Raw genomic sequence first — 23,415 nt, forward strand, 5'->3', positions numbered from 1 at the left:
TGTTGTTGACTTACCCACTCGGAGTACAGCGTTGTCTCCACGCGAGGGACAATGCTGACTGTACGGAGCATGAACTCGAAGATGTTGAGGAGAGCCTCTTCATACACTTTAAAGTCAGGCTCAAACTTGATCTCACTGTCCACCAGTACCAGTTTAATGATGAAGCCTGGGTGCTCAAAGGCCAGCACAGAGTTCTGACAAAACAATGGGAAATGCATATATATATATATAATATGTATATATTTTTAATTGTAAATAATTAGAATATATATATAATTTTTTTGCTCCTCACCGGATCCTGAGAAATGAGATTTGTGTAGTCCCTCATCGATTCAAGTGCCAGACCTTGAAGCTGCAAGGTCATCAGTGTCGCAGCACAATTGAAGAACGACTGCAGCTTGCTCATATTGCTTGTGGGAGGCACCAGCTTTCGCCTGTTCCCAATGTTGTAAATATTTTGCACTTCATGGACCCATCTGTTGAAGCAGAACGCAATGATTAAAACTGGCTGTGGTTGCTTTTTCACCGGCAGTCATTGTTGTTGTTCTACAGGTAGCTGTTGTTGCTGACTCAGCGCCACTGTTATTCCATGATAACAATAATATGTTCAACTAGGCCTGGGTGAAAAATATATATATTTTTTTTATTTTATTAATTAGTGTTTTGGCTCTGCTTCTATCAGGGAGTGAGTTCGACACTGCTGTTTTCACCGCCGTTCAGTGAAACATGCTCTCTGTACAACATGTTCCAATAGTGTTTTCAGCGTTGAGCAGATGCTCATCTAGCCTTGTGACTCACAAGGGCAGTGATAGTTGCTTGTTGGAGACATTCCGAAAACTAATGGTTATCTGGATGGGGATGCCGCACCAAAAAAAACACCCACGCACAAGTTTAAATGTGGTGAATAAACCTAACGCTCCTTGTGTCAGTAAACGCTGGAGTGCAGAAAGAACGCTGGAGTAGACAAGTAAAAATAATTCTTAAAATACGTTTATAATTACTTTTATTTTTATAAATAATTTTATACCATGACATCAGAACCACATAATAATCTCGATTGTCTATGAGTCAGGTGAACTGAAACTTGAAAGAGTGGGTATCGATGACTAAATAGTCTCACATCTTAAACCTTTTAAAGTTGTTTAAATTGTTTGGCTGTTGTTAATGTATTATGTGATTCAGTATGTTTACATTCCCTCTTAAATTCACGTTTATTTGTGTTTGTTTGGTGTAGTACGGTACAGTATAAAACAGTCTTTGGGACTGAAATAAGTGATAAGAGAATTCAAACACAATCATCCCCCCAAAATTTTTCATGAAATCGTGAATCAATTTAAAATAAAAATGCATGTAGTATTGCTGGTTTCATTAGGATCCAAAACACACCTACAACAGAATCAGTTACATGTTTTCCATATTTAAATAAGGCTATATGCGAAGCTAGCTATGTCAAGTATGGTTGGACAAAATAAAACGATTTTCTGAGTGGATAAAAAAAGGAAACAATAACATACGGCGGAATGACACTTGGGAGCATTTTGATGTTGGCGCAGTAATATAATAACTGGCACCCTCCCTCTCTCACACTTCTTGTCCAACCATACTTGGCTCATACAACTCACATAACCTTATTGAAATAGAAAAAACGTCGAAGTGTTTGGTGGCTTCTAACATAAGGCGTGTTTTTTAGCAATGCTACATGCTAAAAAATAGTGCCGTGAGCCAGAACAGTTGACTGTGTGAGGAAAGAGGACAGAACATATGTCACTATGGAATAGAGGTGGTGTGTCCCTGTGAAGCAGAATTTGTTTGCATCTTACTAAATTCTGCTTTAAAACAATTTCCACATGTAATGTCAAAATCAGTTCTTACTTATTCAAAAGGATTTTTCTGGTGTTGTCGACGTGTGAAGTGACTATTTGTTTGAATTCCAACAGCTCCATGGACTCCTCTCGCTCCTGGAACTCGTTCACCATGATCAGTCGAAGACTCCTGTCGACAGCGGACGTGAAACGGGGCCTGAACTTTTCCTCGGTTAAACAGCTGTGCAAGTGTGGAACGGCAGTTCATCATACTTACTTGTAGCAGTTGTGCCAAAGCTGCTGTACCTGAAGCATCGTGGGATTGAAAGCGTGAAGAACCTCTTTCATTCTCCTCTGTGCATACTCAAAGGAGCTATGCCACGGTTTTGGCACCAGCTCCATACTGGAAATGAGAAGCAGTTATTTGCTGGGTGATCAGGTCAAAATAAATAAACGAATGATACAAAAAAGGTCTATTTAGGCGTAAATTGTATGGTTCAGATTGGATATGAAATTGATTCTTCATTAATAATGAATAAATTATTGCTGAATATCTTTCATAAATGACTCTTCCAAAAGAGTTTCAGCACAGGATCATTAAAATAAAACAAACCTCAGTATAATACATCAGTTAACATGAGGGAAAAGGCGAGAGCACCACTGAACTTACTCCTGTCTGTGAGGTGGCACCTCCTTTACTTTGTCTGTGTCTTCATCAGCTGCATTTCTGTAAGTATATTGCACTGCAACCAGAAAAATGATGTAGGATCACAAAAGGTAGGCCACACTGAAATAACATGGGTAATACCTACAGGTAGCTCTCTGAACACTGCGCTTGTACTCATCCTGAACCTCTTCGACCAGCGGCTCCACTGGCGCGGGCTCACTCCTCAGGTACTTTGGAACCATTTCCAAAATACTGTCAAGCCAGGAGTTTTCAAAAGGAGCCACATGTTCTAAAGGTATCCAGTTTTGGATAAAGAAGTTGCAGTTATCCCTCTAGAAAGAAACAAAAAACTTGATTCTTGTTAGCAGCAGGGGAATTTAGTTTGAAGGATATAAGAGTTGTGTTCCAATAATCTTGCCAGTAGGCACTACTGATGTCAGTCTCATCCACTTGTGGAATTGTTTGGAATTTAGCATAGTTTTATGCGTACAGTAAACAGAAGAATCATGATGACAAATGACTGAAAATGTCACTGATATTTGAAGTCAAATAAATATTACAAATGTGATTTCAAACCTGTGCCCTCTCAATGACTAACAACTTGAGTAAAAGTTAAGTTGAGATGACATTGCAGAAAAGTTTTTAAAGAATATTTTCATGTGTGTTTCAAGTGGCACAAAATGATAATGGACATAAGCCTTCTTTTGGAATACTTGACTTGTTGCTTTCACTCCTCAAGAGGTCAATTAAATAAACTTGTACTCCATATTTACACTTTTCTTCTCTTCACAAGTTTCTCTGTTGTTTAACTTCTGTGTACCAATAAATGTAACTTGCACCTATGTCATCAGAATACTTCATTCAGATTATTTTTTTATTTATGTGTGTGTGAGTTTACACACATCTGTTCTAGTGAGGTCCAATTTTGGGGAAAACACAGGCTTATGGGGCCCTTATGCCAGACCCCACAAGGTTCAGCCTCAATGAGGAGTAAGACTTCAAAATCACTGGCACACTACATTTGGGTTTAAGTTTGGTTATGAAGGTTAAGGTCGAGAGGCTAGGGAGCATTACATCAATAATCGAACCCCTGAAAGATGGCATGACAAACCTGTGGGGACTTGCTTGTGGTGACCTTATGAATTTGTGGGGATTTGTGTGTGTTGTAGTCCCCACAAGTTTATACCTCAATTTTGAGGATTAAAACTTCAAAACAACAGTGTCATGAAACTGAATTTTGCTTTAGGTCCTGGTTAGGCTTTGCCAAGGATGGTTAGCTTCAGGGTGAGAGGCTGGGGAAATGTATTATGTCATACACATACGGCCAGTTTTTATTAAAATACTGAGATACCGTGTTAGACCAAGAAGATAGGGAACAGATTGGTGAAGCTAAAACTATTCTGGTTAGCAAAAACCCATGAAAACAAAAAGGAAACAGCGGGACGAAACGTAATGCAGTATTTTCACCATGTCTGTGTCACTGTCCTCCTGGCCTGGTTCCACCAATGATGAAGCAAAGGGACGGATGGATGATACCTCTGCTAAAGCTTCGCTCTCCTGCTCCAACTGTTGACTATCAGAAAACGCAATTACAGTTTAAAGTTTCGACATATACAAAGAGGTTTAACAATAATAATGAGAAATTAAAGAGATAACAACAAATTGTGTACCATATTAGCTTAAACCGCGGCTCACTGAGCTGTCGGTACTTTGTACAGAGGATGCGGCTGCAGTACTGGGAGGTACGAGATTCTTTTTTGGTTGTCGATGTGCCACTTTTACTGGGCCCATCTTCTGCTAAACGCACTCCTGCTGGGGTTACAGAGAATCAAAAGCATTTGTTGTACAAATGTAACTTCTGGCAATGAAAAAATACAGCCAATCTAGAGAAGCTCCAAAAGAATACAGTTTAGAACGCAGGCGGTCCATTCGTGCGGTTTTGTTTTGGTGTCTTCTTATTGTCTTAGGCCACACAATAGTGTTCATGTTTGCCCAGAGGACAGCTATTTTGTGTCGTCAAATATTACAAAGGGCCGTTGCGGGGTGCAACATTGGGACACCCGAGGTTCAGGTTGTCAGATCTGCTCGCAATACGAAGCAGCAGGGATATAAATTTGTCCCTAGTTCCAGCACTGCACATTGGCGTCCTGTGGTTAAACAAACTAGAGATGAGGTCATTATTTCATTTTTCTGTCAAAGGGAAAAACTTCTATATTGCATATCAAGAAAGTCAGTTTTCAAACTTCAGCCACCAAAACAAACTTTACACTGAATATTCAACAGCCTGCTGTGTCTTTGTGCAAGAAGTTTGGAAAGTTAAGCATACAGTAAACCTTTACCAACAAATACTTCTTAGTTAAATTGAACTCATAATTTGTTCAATATTTTTATGAAGTATCAACAAATGATTCACATATATAATACTCAACTTAGATTATAAACTACTGGACAGCAGCGTAATAATTATCAGAACAGGTGGAGACAGGGACAAAAAACAGGTGTATAATCTGGTGTAAAAGGTGTAAAAGCTAATAAATAACAAACCATGAGAGTTACACAAACATTTTTAACAGGCACTGGAAATTAAATGTTTTTTTTTTCTTGAAAGAGAGAGGGAGAGAGAGAGAGAGACAAGAAACACTGTTAAAATGAGCATCATACGTGTCGAGAGAAAGTAAAGACCCGGAAGTTTGTATTTACAAACCAAATAAAAAGTACAGGTTTTTCTCTAACTTCATGAGGGTCACATAAATACAGGTGGCTCATGGTCCACGGGCCACACAATATTTTACCCACATCTGGATTAGAGAGTAAAAATAATGTTTAAATAAATGTATGTAAGTAAACCATGCTGAACCCTGTAAAACCTTGTTTATTGAGTACTAGCAGCAGAGAGATGTGGTGGATCCAAATGTAACCTCTGCAGTTTAAAGTGCACACATAGTAATGATGTGTCCTTTTGTGGTTATTGCATGAGTGGCAGCAGAAAAAAAGAGGGTCATGGGAACCTCACAATGCAGCAATGAATTAGCAGCAAAGGTGATGAATGAAAATGTCAAGCCCTCAATCTGATTACACTAGAACAGTCAATGAAACTAAGCTCCTCCCACTTACTGTTCTCAGGTTCTTGAGTCTGAAGAAAGATTGTTTCTGGGTCGAAGAGATACGCAGAGGATTCCCACAGTGGCTCTTTGTCAGCCTTAAAGTGAATTTGAAAGGTAAGTAGTTGAAGCCACACGTTCCCACACGTGAATTTTGCAGCAGTAATATGATTCATGTAAATACCTGGTTGTCTTCTCTCTTCTTCTTAGGTAAAGACGCCATGTTTGGAGTGAATTCATTTAAAAAACAAAACCTGAGACCAACATTATAAGAACATAATGACACCTTTGTCTAGACTCAACATTGTGTGGATATTCTGTATATTTTTTAGTATAAAAAATGAGAAAGAATCCAGATCACGGACATAATAAAACGCACAAATCTGACCAACTTAGTACTATATGACTTCATGCTGGTAATTACAAAGCTCTGGCAATCCCATTTCCTGTGATGTTTTCGAACTTAAAAGTTGGCTTCATCATTTATACGCTTTGATTGGGTGTCAAAATGTGCTTTGAAATCTCAAGATAAGAGAAGTAAAAGAGACGCGCAGAGAGAAATAAAGACCCGCTCACACAGCTGTGGCCTACATGGCAGCAACCTCAGGACCAACAGCACACAAGGCTCTATGTTACATAAAGGTAAGCTTCTATGGAGAGTGGCGAGTCACAATAGCAAGTAACCTAGCGGAAAGTGGACGTCCATGAGGGGAGCGACTGTGCTTAACCAAGTCACTAGTACTGAGGCGATACACTTTGTTGTCCCTCAATTGGTGACAATGGAGCTTTGATTCTAAGGTTTGTCGATGAGTCACTCAAACTGCATGAAATATGAGCTGCTTAAAAAGACTGAAGTTGATGTCGTGGCATGTTCTTTGTCAGTTCCAGAGTGAGCAAAACAAATCTGAAACAATAATATAGTCATGTAAATTGTTATCAACCAGCTCGGGTCATCAAAACCAAATATCAGCAACTTTTTGGATCTCGGTGACATTGCAGAAGTATATTTTTACAATGAAGGATTCTTCTTGAACTGCATTTTCTTGCACATTGTTCCCATGGTTTCTAAGCTCTTTAGCATCGCTTTTTTTGTACTTTATAATATTATTTCTTTTTAATTTATTGTGATATGTTGAGTACAGAGCATGTTACAAACAGTCTTTTCTGATTTCTGATTCAAACGAGATACGTGGTAGATGCATGTTCCAGTCCACTCTAGCTACTTTCTTGTGGTAGATGAAATGAAATTCATGTGATGATCTGGCTATTTCCTTTTCACTCACTTGAACTTCTGAAGCGTGTGGGGGCGGCGGAGGGGTCGTTGCCTGGCAACACTAGTTGCTAACGTCACAACAATCAGACACAGAGGAAGACGTCAACAAAAGTAAAACTAATTAGGCTGGTAACTATATTTATAAATTTGTTTTTTTTTTCGTTCGTATATCAATCGAAACAGTTGTGACTCAAATCTGTTCAGCGTGTGTGAACCTCAGAAGATGCGTATAATGAAGCTAGCTCGGCGAGTTACAGAAGAAACACTTCCAGACATTCACAACCTTAGTTCGATACTTAGTTCACGACATGTAAACTTTAAATGTCACTGCTTTGTATCACAGCTTTCAAGAGTAAAGTTTGCAAACTCACCTGAGCGCAAAGCAAAATGAACCGCCGTCTCCCCGTGACGTAGGAAAAAGTGAATGAGGCGTTCAAGGAAGCTCGGAATTTTCAGCGTAAAACTAACAAATCTTTCCAGTCAACAATCAGAAATCAGAATCAAATTTATTGCCATGGTCAGTGGGGATCCGACCAACTAGGACGGTGCTTCGGAATAAAGTGCTGTCAATAAAATAAAATAAAGGGTGATCACGAATTCAACAAGCGGTTGTCAGGGATTTTTAAATTATTTTATTATAGTGTCAAGTTAGTGTCATTTTCTACACATGTGGCCTTTAGGCAGTTCATTTTTGTTGGGTTGCATTTAAAAATGAAGATTTGAGCTCTTTTTTATTGCTATTTAGAATCATTTCATAAACCGTAGGTCTTTGGTTATTGCGGACATGCAGGGAATTATAAAAAAAAAATTATACAAATTTTCATAAAAGTGTTGTTACTGAATAATACCTTATTAATTCTGCTTTTTCAGATTCAGGATCCCATTGCGTTACTCGCAGAAATTTCCACAGTCATTTGAAAATAATACCAATGCATACTGTGGGAGTGAAAATCTAGAACTCACTCACAAAGGAAAATTTAAACTGAAAAGCTTAAACAACATGAATGTTTTCAAGTCACTGACAATAGCACAAAAATGACAACACAACAAAATGGACCTGACATAGACCTACTCATTGTTGGTGAAAGTGGGAATATGGGAATGAATATGGGAATGGAAAGAACTGTAAGAACTTAACTCTGTCGCATTTCAACTCTGAAATACAAGACAAAACTCTGACGACACTATACTGTGTGTAATGTGTCAGAAGCAATATAAGACAATGCAAAGAATACAATCTGAGAGGAAGCAAACAACTCATTGTTTTTGTGTTATTCCCCTTTATTAAATTAAAATATAAATACAAATATTTACAATCCAACATATTTGCCAAAGACCAAGTGACTCTCCCCACCATAGAAACCAAAGCAAAAATAAAAAAATGTGATTTATATTATACAAACCCATAGAACAATGACTTTTTTTAACTGTAACATTAAATTAAAAAAAATGTAAAAGGAATTAACATGCTCACATAGTACCACAACAATGTGTAAGGTGCAGTAAAACATATGTATTTATTTATTTATCAGTAATTCCTTTCCAGTAACAGCGAGACAAAGATCACTGGCAGAAGACTATTATTGTTCAGGGTGCAAGTGTAACAAGCATATTTCTAAATATCTGTCAGGCCCACGGTGATCAGTGCAAACAGCTCTTCTAGTTGCTTTTCTTCAACCCAGGTAACGTCAACTCAAACCTTCATGAGAGAGATAGAGAAGAGAAAAAACAGATTATTAAAATCAAATGACTTTAACAAAATGATTCTGTGGCTTCAAAATGCAATGAGAACAAAGGGCGTATTGTTGCCACAAAATGTTAGAGTGAAATAAGACAAAAAAGTAATGAAGTGTGTGCATAAACATACAAAAACATAAAGGTGTAAATGTGTCAGGGACTGAACATGTGACGTTTTAAAAATGTCGTTTCATGCATTTATAGTTTTACTGATACATAATCTATACATGATTATTAAATAGTTTTTTGGCTTCCAGCGTATCTTCTTACAAAAGTATAAAATAAAAATGCTAAGATTAAGTTATTACATTCCATATGTCTGCCTTTATAAATACAACGCAATTGTAATGGGATTTCTTCCCGATTCTTAAAAGCATTTCAAGGCAAACGTCTTTGAAAAGCAAGTCCATTAGACAGTAATTTAATTTCCTTTTACAGTTTTTAATGCTTATACATATACGTAGAAAATAATTATAGCGCACAGACAAAGCATGAAGTGGCTTAAATAAAACTACAGGCTGAGGATGAGGGCCGGCAGGAAACCTCTGAAAACAACAAAAGCTGAAACTGTGCTCAAACTCTATGCTGATGTTTTTACCAGTCTGAGACGCCTTTAACCACGTCCATCTGTGCCAGGTCGATCTGTGTCTGAAACACAAGAGGGTTATTTCAGCATTAACAGTTAATATTTCGTCATCTCACGAGCTGTTTCTCACTGCTGCCTACCATGCCGATGTCCTTTCGTAGCCGAAGGTTAAACATTCTATTGTTCTTCACAGACACATCCAGCATCCTTGTCTGAGCCTCCTCGAGTGGCACCTCAAACTCAATCCTGTGATTAAAGAAAGGGCTTCAGCCTCAGATCAAAGTGCGATCCTGATGAGGTTAATGGACTGACTTGTCATTGTAGACGGGGTTGACTGTCCTCCTCACCACTTGTGTCCTCTTGCGGTGTCTCCAGGATTGATCAGGCAGCAGATAGATGCGCACATAGGAGTCAGTGCCATTTTCATTAGAAGGAAACAAGTTCCTGTTGGAAGCCGAGGGAATAAAATCGCACATTACTTTCGGATGGTCAGTCTGAAGGTCAGTGAGTGAGGTCAATGAAAATCATAGATGCTTTGGAATACACAAAACATCAAAGCGGACATGGCTCTCATATTAAAAGGGGTCATGAGGTCAAACAGATTATTCAAAACATGACATCCAATCTGAAGTGGAAACTCGTGGTGTGTTAGTGAAGCTTGGGAAAACGGTCCTCAACATCTGACTGCAGAAGATTCTGCTCTCTGTTTAAAAATTACATGAGGTGTAATTGAAATATGAGACGGAGAGCCATAAAGTGCAGAGATTCTTAACCATAGGGCCAGGGCTCATGGTTGGGCCGCGAGCGCCTCTTAGAGGGCCGCTAAAAGTTTTTTTGTTTTACACCATTGGGGCGTGAAGGCAGCAAGAGGCTCAGTTTTAATGCATGAGCCGCATATGGTGGCAGTAGTTTGTCACTGAATTGACTTGGCAGCTGCAAATCTGTGATAGTTACCAACTATGGAGAAGTTCCTAAAAAAAAAAAAAAAAGATTAAGAAAGTGATGCCACCTCCTCCAACAGTAAAAACTGTTCATGAAAGCACCTGTTGAAGCAGTTTTGAAAATTAATTAAAACTAACATTTTATGGCGATGTTTTCATTTACACTTTACTTATATCTTCTTTGGAGTTTCAATAAAATATATCATTTTTATTTTATGATATTTTAATGTTTTTATTGTATTTATTTTATTCAGAATTTTGTTCAGTTTTTCAAAAATTCTCAACAGTTTGCATCAAGTGTATTTTTCTTCTTTTTTTTTTTTCTTTAGTAAATTTGATCAATATGACTTCCACCTGGTTTTGCTGCTGGTTGGACTTTTCAATGACAAATAAATATCTTAGCAATGATCACATGGTTTCATGTTATTTCACAAGGTTTTGGTTTGTTTACCTGTAAGTAGATTAAATATGGTTATTGATCACAAATGAAATGAAGAGTCATGAATCAGTTTTATAGAATGGGACCCGGGTCCATTGGTTCTGGGAAAGTGGGACCCGGGTCCATTGGTTCTGGGAAAGTGGTCCCCGTTATCAAGAAGCTTAAGAACCTCTGATCTAGTGGACTCTGAAAATGAAGACGCTGCTTCAAGAAGCTTTGTTGCGGGGGAAGCGAAGGTGGCGTACCTGCAGGCGTTGACCAGGATGATCAGCTTCTTCCTCAAGGTGGCGTAGCGTATAGTCAGACTGATCTCACCAAGAGAGCCTTGATATTTTCTGAGGGGTCTGCAGGGTTGGAGAACACATTAGATTATGTTTTCAAAAGAGGAAATGAGTCATCACTATTAAAGAAATTCAATATATTACATTGGACAGACTGATGGTAATTTAACATTCATCTTCCTGTGTCTGTCTCTCTAGTATTAAGCAACTGAATGTGCTTTGCATAGTCCAGATAGGACAAATTTAAGCCCACTTAAGAAGTAGCAATGTCATACCCATCATGCACTGCAACGTTTCATGATGGACCTGCTACAAAGGTAACAATGCCGACGCCGAAATGAGAGGCTGTCGAATGCAGACTGGTCAACGACAGGCAAGTGAGCATCAGATCTAGACTTCTTTAACCCAAACATGACCATGGTTTGAGGTTCAGCAGTGAGGAGAAGACACTTCGTAGACTTACTCTGGATAGGAGGCTCCATCTGAAAGGTCGAACCTGGAAGAGGCAATGGAGTTCTCTGACAGGAGGCTGTGAGAGTCGTAGCGGCGCATTGCTTTGGAGGCTGGAGGATGCCAAGTGTCGTAAGGCCGCGAGGGAGCAAGTCCATTTGTGGAATGGGCGCCGTTTTGCTCGGGAACTGCGGTGGGAGAGGCTTGGGCAGCTGGATGATGAGTGGAAGAAAGTTCAAGGGAGGACTGTGTCGGAAGGGAGAGAGTGGACGCTGCAATGTCTTGGCCTTGGTCGGCCAGGGCCGGAGGGTCACGAGGAGGATCAATGATGACCTTTGGTGGTGGCTTTTCCAACGTTAAAACCTGATGAGGGAGACAGTGAGTGTAAGTTGTGCGGAATTTAAAGATTTTTACGCGACTACCAATGACAAAGACAGCAGCTACAGAACAATACAAATTTTGGACCGTATTGGTCCACCGAATTCCACTGAACATTCAGTCACGTGATGCTGCAGGAGAATCATTGACGACATCAATATCATTTGAGGAGGAAGAAGATTTGTGTCAGCCAACCCTCAGAGTTGCTTTCAGCTTGATCTGGCTGTTGGCCCCGGAACGCTCCAGGAGAAAACGCTGGTCGAGCATCATGTTGGAGGTGTTGAGCAAGCGAGTGAGAGGCAAGCTGAGAATACCAAGGGCGGTCTTCTTTTCATGTTCTTTGACCTGGATAAAAGCAGCAAGAAATAAAAGATGTGTATGTCAGATCAGATGATGATCAGACGCTTCTGGAGGAAGATTAAACTTGTCAAATGAAGATAAGTTCTCAAACCTGAATCACTAGCTGCTCCGAGCTGATGTCATGCACAAAGAATGTGAAGCCTTCCTCCCAAACAGGGTCTTTGGAGGAAAATGCCACCTAAGAAAAGAAGAAAACCTCTCTCATCTGAACCTAATGTTAAATTGAGATTAGCAGACTTGTATGTCACAGTAACCTTGCGGATGTTACCTTGCTTTTCTGAACATCATCACCTAAAGAGAGTTCCACAAAGGAGCTGGGGCTGGAGGCCTTTCTTGTGAGCTGAGAAGAGAGAATGCTCTTTTTTAAATACTGAAAGTGTGATTGTGATTAAATAATGGAGGATGAAACCGTGGGGAAAAGCACTCGATCGCACGTTGACATATCTTCAATTAAAAGCCATAATATTATGGGCACACATCTTTAAATATGGAGCCAAAAAATGGTTGGAAAGAAAGTAAAAATAAAAAGTTTCCAGAGCTCGCTAGATGGCACTCTTGTGTCATAATATTCAGACTCATACATCAGTTTTAATGTCAACATCAATTTATTTTTTTAAGAATTTGAAATAAACTGAAAGATTTAAAAAAGCATTTTCCATAGTGAACCATGAGCAGATTTATTTTTATCAGGGTTTGCACAGAGGAAGAGTCACAAGGATTTTGACTGAGATTTTAGGGTTTTGCATTCCAGAAGAACGCCAGACGGAACAAACACATGTTGCCACGGTCATAAAGAAAAGTTAGCATTGGTGCCTGACGCAGAATTAGAAGTGTCCCGGGCTAGGACTCAAATAAGTAATATATATTTAGTCCAAAATGTTTAATTACTATATTTATATAGGCATGAATAATTGAACAAGCTGAATAAATGTTGCAACAATACAAAATACATGACAGCTTAAAAAAAAATAAAATTAAAGTTTGTTTTGTTGTGATTCACCATGACAACCAGCAGGTGGCGCTTCAGTCAGGAACGTTGCCACTGAAGCAAACCAATAATGTTCACAAATCTACCAGTTTAAATGGGTTATAAATCATTCAAGAAAGCGTTTCAGACAGATCAACACCTGCCCACAACATGCTAGTTTTACTTTCTCAATGTTAATCAGCATCCAAGAGGCATTTCTAAAGGTAAAGTAAGCCTCAGGTTGAGGAAGGAATCTAACCCTCAGCTGGTGAACACTCCCAGAGAAATGACAAGCATGCAGCAACACAAACCCGTAATACCTGCTCTGCTCACAGGAAAAACTAGATCAGACACAGATGTCACAGCACACTGAACGTCTGCCACGTCCTCGTCTAACGTGAAAGCAAACACAGAAACACAAAATCTAATGACTTATCGATATACATCACAACAGTTGGTTGTTCACGTCCCATCGAGTCACCTGGACCATTAAAAATTCATGATACAAAGGTAAACCTCACAGTCTGCTTTTGTTTTGCTTTGAAAATAGTGTTTTGAGCACAAGAAAAACAAACTACAAGAATTCAACCAACTGGTGTGACGAAACATATGAGAAACCAGGGTCATCCAATAGTTTCATACTAAGTTAATAATCTTCTAGTAGAGTCTCATACATGGCATGGAGCAGTCAGACAGCCAGTCAGTCAGTGAGCGCAACGATTCTCAGTCCTGCTGAGTTGCTGTCACAAGCAGATAAGCACCAATGATGGTCTCGGGGGGGTTTGGGAGATGAAAGGTGGAGAGCAAAGTTGGGCCGCGGGGTTGTCCTTTGCTGACTGGAACTGCAGCTCATAAGTAGACTTTTCCACAGTGATATATCGAGACTAAAGTAAAACCATTTCTGAATGAAACCAAAAGTGCATCACAACTCTAACACACTGAATTCAAGAAGTTCTCAGGTAAAGACAAAGACAAAAAATGGCAGTGCATTTTGTCTTTACAGACACAGTAAACTGTGGTTAAGTAGACTCTAAAAGGTGAAAGAGGGGCATTTTCCCGCCCCTAAAAAATGTGGTTGAATTTTGTTTCAACCTGAAAAATAATGTTCATGGATTTGGTGTTCATGGAGTTGTGTTGAACAAAATGTTAGCAATCAATTGAAACTACTCATTTAATTATTATTTCAATTATTGTTTTGACATTCTTGTATTTTCAACTAAATGTTTTGCCCTAGATTAAAGTTTACACAGCTTAACCATATATACTTAGTTAGACAAGTTGATCCACGCCTAAATGTAATTTTGTGGGGCACCTGAATTACCGTTGAAGTAATATTTGCGGACAGAAAATCTTGTGTCCACAATGTCATTTCAGGACATCGTAATTAAAATCTGTCAAATACAAACTAAGTACTAAGTACAAACTAACTACTAGTTGCCAAATGAAAAACTGTCATGTAGAGAATAAAAGCAGGGCACATATTTACAGCCATGTTTACCTAACCATGTCAAGCTGACTAGTTATACACGCACACGTGAAAGCTAAATGATGGAAGTATTTCTTGATCACAGTTGCAGTGAAGTGTTTAAAAATAGTGTTATTTGAGCCTGATCTTTAAAGATTGCCTAAAGGGGAAAAAAACATTCCAGACTCTTTGATCCATAATGCTAGCGAAACTAGAGAACACGCAGGGAAGCTATGAAGCAAGGCGACCCACCTGGGCTTCCCTCGAGATCTTCCCCGGCTTCTGATTGTGGGTCAACTCGCTGTTGTCTTTCTGAGGACGACAACAAACACCGTCATGCTTGTCCAGACACGTAGTTTTGAGGGCCCTGAACATCCACTTACAGGGATGTTTGAAGCACTGTCCAGGTACACGGCAAGCATAGCACTGGCGAAGCCATCAGGAATCTGTTGGAAGAGGAAATTACAACAGTCAAATATGGTATTTGGCCAATTATCCAAACACTTTTTCAACAATTGAGTTAAAATCATTTTTATGCATTCATTTCAAAATAAACATAAAAAGTACCATTTTGTAAAAAGAAAAAAAAAAACTGAGCTACAATTCACAGCGAGCGACATTAATTTCAGATGTACTAAAAATGTATCTGCTATTTCATATTACATTTTGAAATTTGTAATACCAACTATGCTTGAATAGTGTAACTACTAATCGTTTTCCAAGAGTCTATTATTCCATTGTACATGTTGTATATTTTCACCACAGGGATGATTTGCCAAGACAAGACTCATAAGAATGATAAAATACACTGAATGATGAATGATGAACAATATACACGGTGATGGAATAACTGTATATTCCCTGCATATTCTACTGTGTGCTGGTAGCAGGACTACTAGCGGTAAATATTAAATCGATGCTGTGATGGTCTAGTTATTTATTGTTCAGTTTTGAACACATTCACACAGCATTTGAACACAACACATTCTCTGCTATTTGTTGACAATGTTGAGAAGTGATATATTGATGCCGTCAGGAATGTTTTCCTTGCAAACAAACAAAATCATTTGTGTCTGTATGACGCAGCTTTCCCAAGATTTTTCATGATGATTTGAAAACTGATTTTTTTTTTATTATTTTCGCTATTATTTATTTCAGTATTTACCTTTAATTGATGATAATGTGCAGATACATTTAATTTTTTTGACTCTCTGCAATTAATATTCAGTGCACTTAAGACACAGCTTCTGTGTCATCTGTTCTTCAGGTTTTTAAGGCAGTGTCATTATTAATTGGATTGTCCTCATTATTTAATTATGAGATAATGTCTGCGATAATCATTGTGTTTAGTCATCTTTACTTATTGATATTCATTATATATTTCACCAAAACATTCAGTAGCATTTTGGGTATATTCGGAAATGTATATTACATTGAGAGCAATGTAATAACCTCACAATGTTGATATATGACGCATTGCTAATTCAACTTTTCACATGAGGAATATTCTCATGGCAGTTAGTGACCTTCACTATCATAACAATTCCAGTGGTAGGTGTGCAATGACATTCATTTGGTGTATTTTAAAAGAAGTGATGAAGATTAAAAACCTGAAAAGAAGAGGATTCTTACTGAATACATGGATTTTTTTTAAGAATAGCGTTTCACCTCCTTGAGCAGGCTGGCGTCATCCTGAAGTCCAAACCACTGCAGCTTCAAATGGACCTCACCATGCTGTATTCCTTCAAGAGTGTACCACTGAGGGGGACAGAGAGAAGCATGAAGCAGGATACTGGCGATTATGATACTCTGTGTCATGTTTTGAAACTAAAAGGAGCATCTTGAAATGAAAAGCACTGTTAATCCATCCATGTATTAGTTGTGACATGTGAAGGCTTGCGTAAAGACCATTTGTGATCCCATTCATCTTCAGCGTCAACAGACAAAACAAATGTCTTTTAAAATCAATAATGAAGCAAGAAATAGTTTCAGTTTCAGTTACATTTTATATAAATACAGCTATTATTTACTTCTTATACCTGCCAGAGCTGCCATGTGTCACTTATTCATCAGACCCATTTCAGCTGTCTGTAGGCCACCATGTCCAACAACTCACCTTATCCAATTCCTTCTCCCTCTTCACCTCTCCTAAGTCGAGGAAATACCTGGAGTAGCAAAGAAATCAATTAATCATTCAGTACTTAGCTTAATATGCTTAATAATGACTATATAAAGTGTGTTTTTGTATGTTTTTTGATCCGTGTTTGCGAATCTGATTGTGTATTTGTTCAGAATGAATTATGTAAACATAAAACACACGTTTAACAGGTTCACATAATAACACACACCAAAGTATTACAAAGAAGCTTGGGGAAAGTAAAACTCAAGACCATGTATTTTAGTGTTGTTTTTATATCAGGCTGATTTATATTTCAGGACCTCTAAAATTTTATCTCCACAAACGGGGTCATCTGCAACAGAACATGCCATTCTTCTTTTTAAATAAGACTAAAAGTTCACCGATGTTTCCACACTACCTTCCAATGAAGTCATCCTTGTCTGTGTCCTCATCGAAGAGCTCCACCTCCAGCTGCTGGCCCGGTGCCTCGTGAACAACAAACTGCACACACACGCACGACACACACACACACAACTGTAAAACCCGATGTAAGCTTAACATATAAATTAAACAAGAGCTGTCACGCTTCTTCTGCAAGTCAACTAAAGTAGGTCAACCTCCACTTCTGTTTTCCTTTAACAGTACAGCAAGGATTGATTTGTATAACAGATTTGAATCCTTTAAGTCTGTTTAGTGGAAAGCTTAACTTAACACCATAGCAACTCAGACCAACGTCTGACGTCATGAAACACTACATGTCTGCACCTACACTAATGTGATGCACTACCTCATACACTTCATTCCACGTCGGGTCCAGGCTCTCCTTCACGGTCTTGCTCTGGAAGTGGCGGTTGCCGACGCGCACAGTCGCGTAGGGGTCAGACTTGCCTTTGATCAGACCTATCATGTAGGTGTCCTTGGCCACTAGGTTCCGCGCCGCCAGCAGGTGGACCCTAACAACCCCCTGGTGACACCAGAGGCACAATTACAATCGGACTAAAATGGCCGTCACACCGCAAACCGTGGGTTTTAAATGATGGTGTGAAACAGACACACGCAAGTTCAGGAACTTATGCAAGTGAGCATTTGTTTAAAGCAACATTTTAGTTTTGAGATGGATGTCGATACGTATCTGGCTGTGGTCGACTAAACTGACCTTGATACTGCTTTAAAATGAGCAACAGAAAGAATTACAATACATTAAATCATGAAACAAAAATGTTTACAATAACAACTGGCATTTGCTGTTAAAATCCAATACTATGTGTTCTTCTAGAGCAGAGAAAAATATCAATACAACAGTATATTTGATTTATCACATTGTGGTGTTCTACCCAATACACATCCCTAGTTCCTCTTTGTTCACGACAATTATTTATACTTTAAATTATTTTTTAAAAATGAATAATCCAGAAAATAAAATCACAAATAATGACCACTATATACTTTGCTAATAAGTTGTAAATAGAAAACAGTTGACAGTGAACATCAAAACCAGCATGTGCACGGGTCATTAGCTGCGGTCACATGGGCACTTTTCCTCAACCTGAATGACTGTCTCCCGAGCGAAGATTAAATCTTCCCCGTTTCCATGGCGCAAAATGATACTATCCCCTTCAGTTGTGAGTGGGTCTTTCACTGTTGAGGCAGCCAGCTGTGCAGCAACCCATACTGCTGGATGCTGCCGAGGGACTCGTGTTTGTTTAGAATGAATTTACTGGTCATATCACAGGGAATAGACATGCACAGTCACACTGAATTCAGCCAAGGCATGGAGAGACGATCGGATCGGGTGTGTACACGGACGCCAACTCTATCAACGATCTGGATAAACCACCAGTCTCAACCCACGGGATCTCATGTCAGTTTACATGGTGCTGTTTACTCAAAACTGAGTGCACAGCCGCCTTGTGGAAGCTGGGCAAAACAGACATACTTGTAGTACATGCAAATCTGGGTGCTCCCAGATTGCCATAGTTGACAGGTGTTTGTTTGACCTGTGGCGTTAACATGACCTTTCAACCCAGCTAAGATGTCAACATCTTACATACACGTGGCAGCGGGAACCTCATATGATCCACTTTGACTTGGTCGATGAGGGGAAAGCACATGCGATTGGGCAGCACCATGAGAGAGGCGATGATGTCCATGATGGTCCCCTCAGACAGTGAGCTAGAAGGGAACCGCCAGAATGAGACAGCTTCCTAAATATCTGGGGTAACTGGATCGGCCAGGACGCGCGTGCCTGTTGTGAGGTTGCATACCTGAAGGCGGGGCTGTCCAACAGATTCGTCATGCCTGTCCAGTTGATCTCAAGTGTCTAGAAGAGGAACTGTGCTTTATTTATTCAGTGAGGAAGAATACAGTCGTTCATAGGGAACTTACTGGTCTGCGGATAAAGAAAAAGGTGACCCCGCCCACCAGCGGTGCTTGACCAATCAGTGGCTCCAGAATAACCCTGAGCATCCCCTTCATCTGAAAAAGACCAAGAGGCCTGGTCATAACATGAGGTCAATAAGGTGTAAGGGCTTAAAATAAAAAATATGTTTGAAAGCAAGAAAAGACAAAACAGTGGCACTTACTGTCAAACCTTTGACGCCAGCTGTAAGAGCAGGCTTCACTTCTCCATCTATGTCAACATCACTTTCATAACTGAAAAGCAAAAACATGAAAACTGAAGGCAGGAAACATTAGCTAGCCTACGCTTTTTAATTGAAACCAACCAGACGTTCATGTCCAGAATCACTTCCCGGTGGTCCACTTCATGGGTGTAGGCTTTGATCCCGGTGATCTTCAGAGGCTGGGGGAAAGACATTTGAATTGATTCTGACGAAAACCTACTGGGCAGACTTTTCCAAACACACTTACTTTGTGTCCAAAGTGGATCTTGGTGAAGGAGAAAGTTTTGAGCGCACCACTGGACTGCCTGACAGCCGGCTGGATGTTGTTTCTGAGGAGCTTCTCCATAAACATGCCGAAGAAAGGCCATGCCTGTTCCAACACCTGAACACATGCAGGTAGGAACACACCTTCATCAAATATAACCTTGAAACCTTTGAAAAGGTGTGCTAGACCTTGAGTAAACTAGGGACTCTCACTCATTTGAGTCTACTGATGATCGTGGCAGAGGTAGAAAATTGAAAGCACACACTGCAGACATAGAGTTTAATCGAGCGATGAAATACAACCCCAGACTAGGAAGTGTTGCTCATTTTTTTTGTACATTTGTCACAGTGTAATGTTTCAGATTATCAAACAAATGTAACTATGAGGCATAGATAAGTTGAACACAAATGCAGTAAATTTAACTTCTTTTTTCTAAGGGGTAAGTATCAGAAAGTCAATGGAAAAACTAACTACAAACTCATTTAGAGGTGTCAATGTAAATTCAAACATTTACCATGTGGACAACTACAGTCAGGTGGGTTTAAAACCACTAAAACTTTGATCTAAGTGAGCAGATGGAGGTGAGTTACAAGTGTGATTAGAAAATACCATTAACCAAAATAAACAGGATCACACGACTGAGGGAGTCACATGACAGTGCCTCAGAACAACACCAGTAAACACAATGGCTGAATATATTAGGTATAGCCAGCCATCCTCCGGTCGATTTACATGCTATTCAAATGATTCTGATGGCTCAGGGCGGGAGATCACCAATGACCTGAAGAACAAAGTGCAACTGAGCAGAGCTAACTTTGGAGCAGAGAGAGAGACCAGATCCAAGATGAGGATATAAGACACACTGAACCAGAGACCACGTCTCTGGCCTGGCTCAAGTGGTTTGGACTTGTGGAGAGGAAGATCCAGGTAAAAGAAAACGTTCAGACTGGAAACTGTCATAAATGCAGTGCTCTCTGTCTCAGAGTCCCACTACAAGCAGCCAGTAAGTAAATATTTCACGGACATAGTGTAGTCTCAAGAGATTCACCAAAGTGTGACATCTCATGTCAAATTCAATGTTTTTCAGTTGCCCTTTTGAGGGAATAGTTGCTGCATGCCGCAAGGTTTTTCTAGTTTTTGCCTCCTTGAAGAGGTATACAAAAACATGATTCATTTTTTCACATGTACACAGAAGGTCTCATCATTTTGATGACAAATTCATTGTCAATCCATGTGACCGGTATGAAAATCCTCATCGGAGCATCCCTAGACTGAACCCATCCGAGTACCACTCCTGCGGTGAAAGCATCTCTAAATACCAACACTGCGACTCATCATTTTTAAAGTGTTTCAAAGATTAAAAGTCACTTACCTTGTTGACCCAGTCGACCTTCTCTTCATCAGGGAAGTGGATCTTAAACACAAAGGAAGATCGCAGGGTTACATTTTCAGGCAGGAACGCTAGAAACGAAAGGGTGACGTGCAGTTGTCGTCTGGGGGGAGTGAACATGCACAGTGGGGAAAGTAAGGTGGTCTGCAATGAGTTGTGATGTTCATTCATAAAAATCAATGTGCTTTCAAAAGAGAGATGATTGGAAGGTCATTGAAAAATGCATCACAGTCAGAGATCTGCCTCATTCAGACACTATATTATCGCTCGGCTCTTACCAAAACAATCTCACCGGTATCCTGAGAATGGACTGGAACAGATGTTGGAAATTTGAATTGATTCACAGCTATGGTACGTTTTGATTATTTCTTCATCATCTCAAATAAAAAAAAATACATTGATATTTCAGGAGCAATGGGAAGTTTGTCTGTTGAGGTGGAACGAGTATGGTAAGGAGAAGATGCTGCAAGACGCCTACAGCAATGTGCCAGCTTTCAGATGAGTCCTGTGATATTAAAATGTTCTATTCAAAACAGTTTGCAAGAACAAGCTACAGAGTTGTCATTTCAGGATAGACTTCCTATTTGAAAGCATTAAGCGAGGATATCAGATAGGCATCCAACTTGGTTTGATCCCTCTGGATTGTTTAGGGAGCTGCCAGTGTACGTACCCACGACGCCATCTGCAGTCCACCCTGGAGCTCCTTGTCAATGACGATTCTTTCATCGTCCACGAACTTTATGGCGCTGCCGATTCGGACGTCTTTCCACTGGCGGTTCTTCTTCCACCAGGTGATCATGACCATGCACAGCAGCACCCAGCTGACACTGAGGCCCAGGTATCCCGTCAGGTAGACCGGGTAACACAGCACCACAGCCCTGCCCAGGTACAGCAGCACGTCCAGGAGCATGCGGTTGACAGCAGACGAGCTGAGCGCCTCGGTGCTGCCGTGCACGGACATGTTGTCGGCGAGGCCGCCTGGAGGCACCCGGGCGGCGGACGACATTGGCCTCTCGCTGCCGCACCAGTCCGCGTCACAAAGTTGTGGATGTAGACCCTGTTTCCGTCTCGAAGTTACCTCAGGTCCACTCGAATCTCAGAGACAAACTGGAGAACAGTGGCACCGCGAACAAACTCTCCTGGAACTTCCGTGTTTGGAGTGTGGGAGAGCGGACACACCTGCGCCGATGGGCGCGACCGAGAGACACACTTTCCCACGGAATACAAAGCAAAAAAAACTACTGGCGCTCCAGAACAACCTCGCTAGTTGATTGAAGAACAAGGAAAGAGGAAAAAAATAATAATTTTGAGGGAAAAACATAGGATCGACAGCAAAAGATGCTCGCTCAGTCCACCGCTAGATGGTGCCAGATACATATGTAAAATATATATATCGCCATTTACGACCAAGTCATGGGCGCTATGACTGTAATAAGACTGAATGCTGCTGTCCATAGTTTTTTTTTTTTTATTTATATACGTTTATTGATTAGACAAGAAGTGAATTTGTGGGTGATATGTAACGTTTTGGTTGCCTAGATCAGATTAGCCTTCATAAACCCAGTGCGATTCAACTTACACGTGTGTCACAAAATTATTATAATAATAACCAGAAATCTTTATTCATATGGGACCTGTCAGGAAGAAAGACACCAGGTGCTTTACATAGACCCAACATGCGGCTATAAAAACAGCAGAAAACACAGATGTAAATGCAAAGAGAAACAAAGGAGAATAAAATGCAGTGTGGAAGTACAATGAGAGAAACTAAACTGAGTTTTAAGAGTGATTTAAAAGAAGGTGCAGACTCAGCCCATCTTAAACTGGAATTTACTTGAGTGGTAGTTGCATTTATAAATAATCTGTAATTCAAATGTTCTCATCAAGCCTCATTTACTCAAAGATAGTACAGTCATGGCCAAAGGTTTTGAGAATGACACAAATATTACATTTCCACAAAGTCTGTTCCTTCAGGGTTTTTAGGTGTTTGCCAGATGTTTCTATGGTATGATGACATACAATTAGAAGCATCTCAGTATCAAAAGCTTTTATTGAGAATGACATGCAATAGGTCAATATTTGCAGTCTTGACCCTTCTTTTTCAAGACCTGTGCAATTCTCCCTGGTATGCTGTTGATCACCTTCTGAACCAGATCCTGACTGATGGCCGTCCATTCTTGTATAATCAATGCTTGGAGTTTGTCAGAATTTGTGGGTTTTTGATTGTCCACCCGCCTCTTGAGGATTGACCACAAGTTCTGAATGGGATTAAGATCTGGAGAGTTTCCTGGCCAAGGGCCCAAAATATTAATGTTTTGCTCCCTAAGCCATTTTGTTATGACCATTACTTTATGGCAAGGTGCTCCATCATGCTGGGAAAGGCATTCTTCATCATCAAATTACCCCTGGATGGTTGGGAGAAGTTGCTCTTGGAGGACGTTCTGGTACCATACTTTGCTCATCGCTGTGTTTTTAGGCAAGATTGTGAGAAAGCCCTGGTTTTGTGAAAATGTAATATTTGTGTCATTCTCAAAACTTTTGGCCATGACTGTACAGGAGCTGCATAGCAAATT

The 23,415-nt window shown here is 39.9% G+C and overlaps 2 protein-coding genes and 1 long non-coding RNA gene across 4 annotated transcripts in view; 1 reads left to right on the forward strand and 2 right to left on the reverse strand.

Annotated features, from left to right (window-relative positions):
• The window catches only part of dnah7 (dynein, axonemal, heavy chain 7), a 73,758-nt gene extending 67,838 nt beyond the window's left edge, over positions 1-5,920 (reverse strand). The window contains exons 1-10 of one of the 2 annotated variants that reach the window (XM_053878121.1): positions 5,755-5,920; positions 5,584-5,668; positions 4,140-4,278; positions 3,937-4,042; positions 2,615-2,801; positions 2,473-2,545; positions 2,080-2,205; positions 1,873-1,992; positions 293-476; positions 15-194 (exon numbers count right to left, since the gene is read on the reverse strand). In XM_053878121.1, coding sequence (XP_053734096.1) covers positions 15-194; positions 293-476; positions 1,873-1,992; positions 2,080-2,205; positions 2,473-2,545; positions 2,615-2,801; positions 3,937-4,042; positions 4,140-4,278; positions 5,584-5,668; positions 5,755-5,793 — 1,239 coding nt within the window. In that variant the 5' untranslated portion in view covers positions 5,794-5,920. Of the gene's footprint in view, positions 1-14; positions 195-292; positions 477-1,872; positions 1,993-2,079; positions 2,206-2,472; positions 2,546-2,614; positions 2,802-3,936; positions 4,043-4,139; positions 4,282-5,583; positions 5,669-5,754 lie in introns of both variants that reach the window. The other variant, XM_053878120.1, reaches the window with a different exon arrangement.
• A 223-nt stretch (positions 5,921-6,143) lies between these two features.
• LOC128766467 (uncharacterized) lies at positions 6,144-10,288 on the forward strand. The gene is made up of 3 exons (XR_008415995.1): positions 6,144-6,212; positions 9,360-9,464; positions 9,542-10,288. It is a non-coding gene; the product is annotated as an uncharacterized LOC128766467 (long non-coding RNA).
• Positions 8,110-22,075, reverse strand: esyt3 (extended synaptotagmin-like protein 3). The gene is made up of 23 exons (XM_053878122.1): positions 21,513-22,075; positions 20,825-20,866; positions 19,435-19,569; positions 19,290-19,366; positions 19,149-19,218; positions 18,952-19,041; positions 18,831-18,886; positions 18,618-18,738; positions 17,354-17,530; positions 16,985-17,067; positions 16,564-16,612; positions 16,116-16,205; positions 14,831-14,893; positions 14,700-14,759; positions 12,284-12,355; positions 12,107-12,193; positions 11,851-12,000; positions 11,291-11,640; positions 10,792-10,890; positions 9,479-9,610; positions 9,307-9,412; positions 9,179-9,228; positions 8,110-8,542 (listed from the first exon to the last, which is right to left on the reverse strand). The coding sequence occupies exons 1-23, from the start codon at positions 21,846-21,848 to the stop codon at positions 8,503-8,505; spliced, it is 2,535 nt and encodes an 844-aa protein (XP_053734097.1). The 5' UTR covers positions 21,849-22,075; the 3' UTR covers positions 8,110-8,502.
• Positions 22,076-23,415: the final 1,340 nt, after the last annotated feature.

Source organism: Synchiropus splendidus, chromosome 10 (assembly GCF_027744825.2).
Source record: "Synchiropus splendidus isolate RoL2022-P1 chromosome 10, RoL_Sspl_1.0, whole genome shotgun sequence".
Taxonomy (NCBI): Eukaryota; Metazoa; Chordata; class Actinopteri; order Syngnathiformes; family Callionymidae; genus Synchiropus; species Synchiropus splendidus.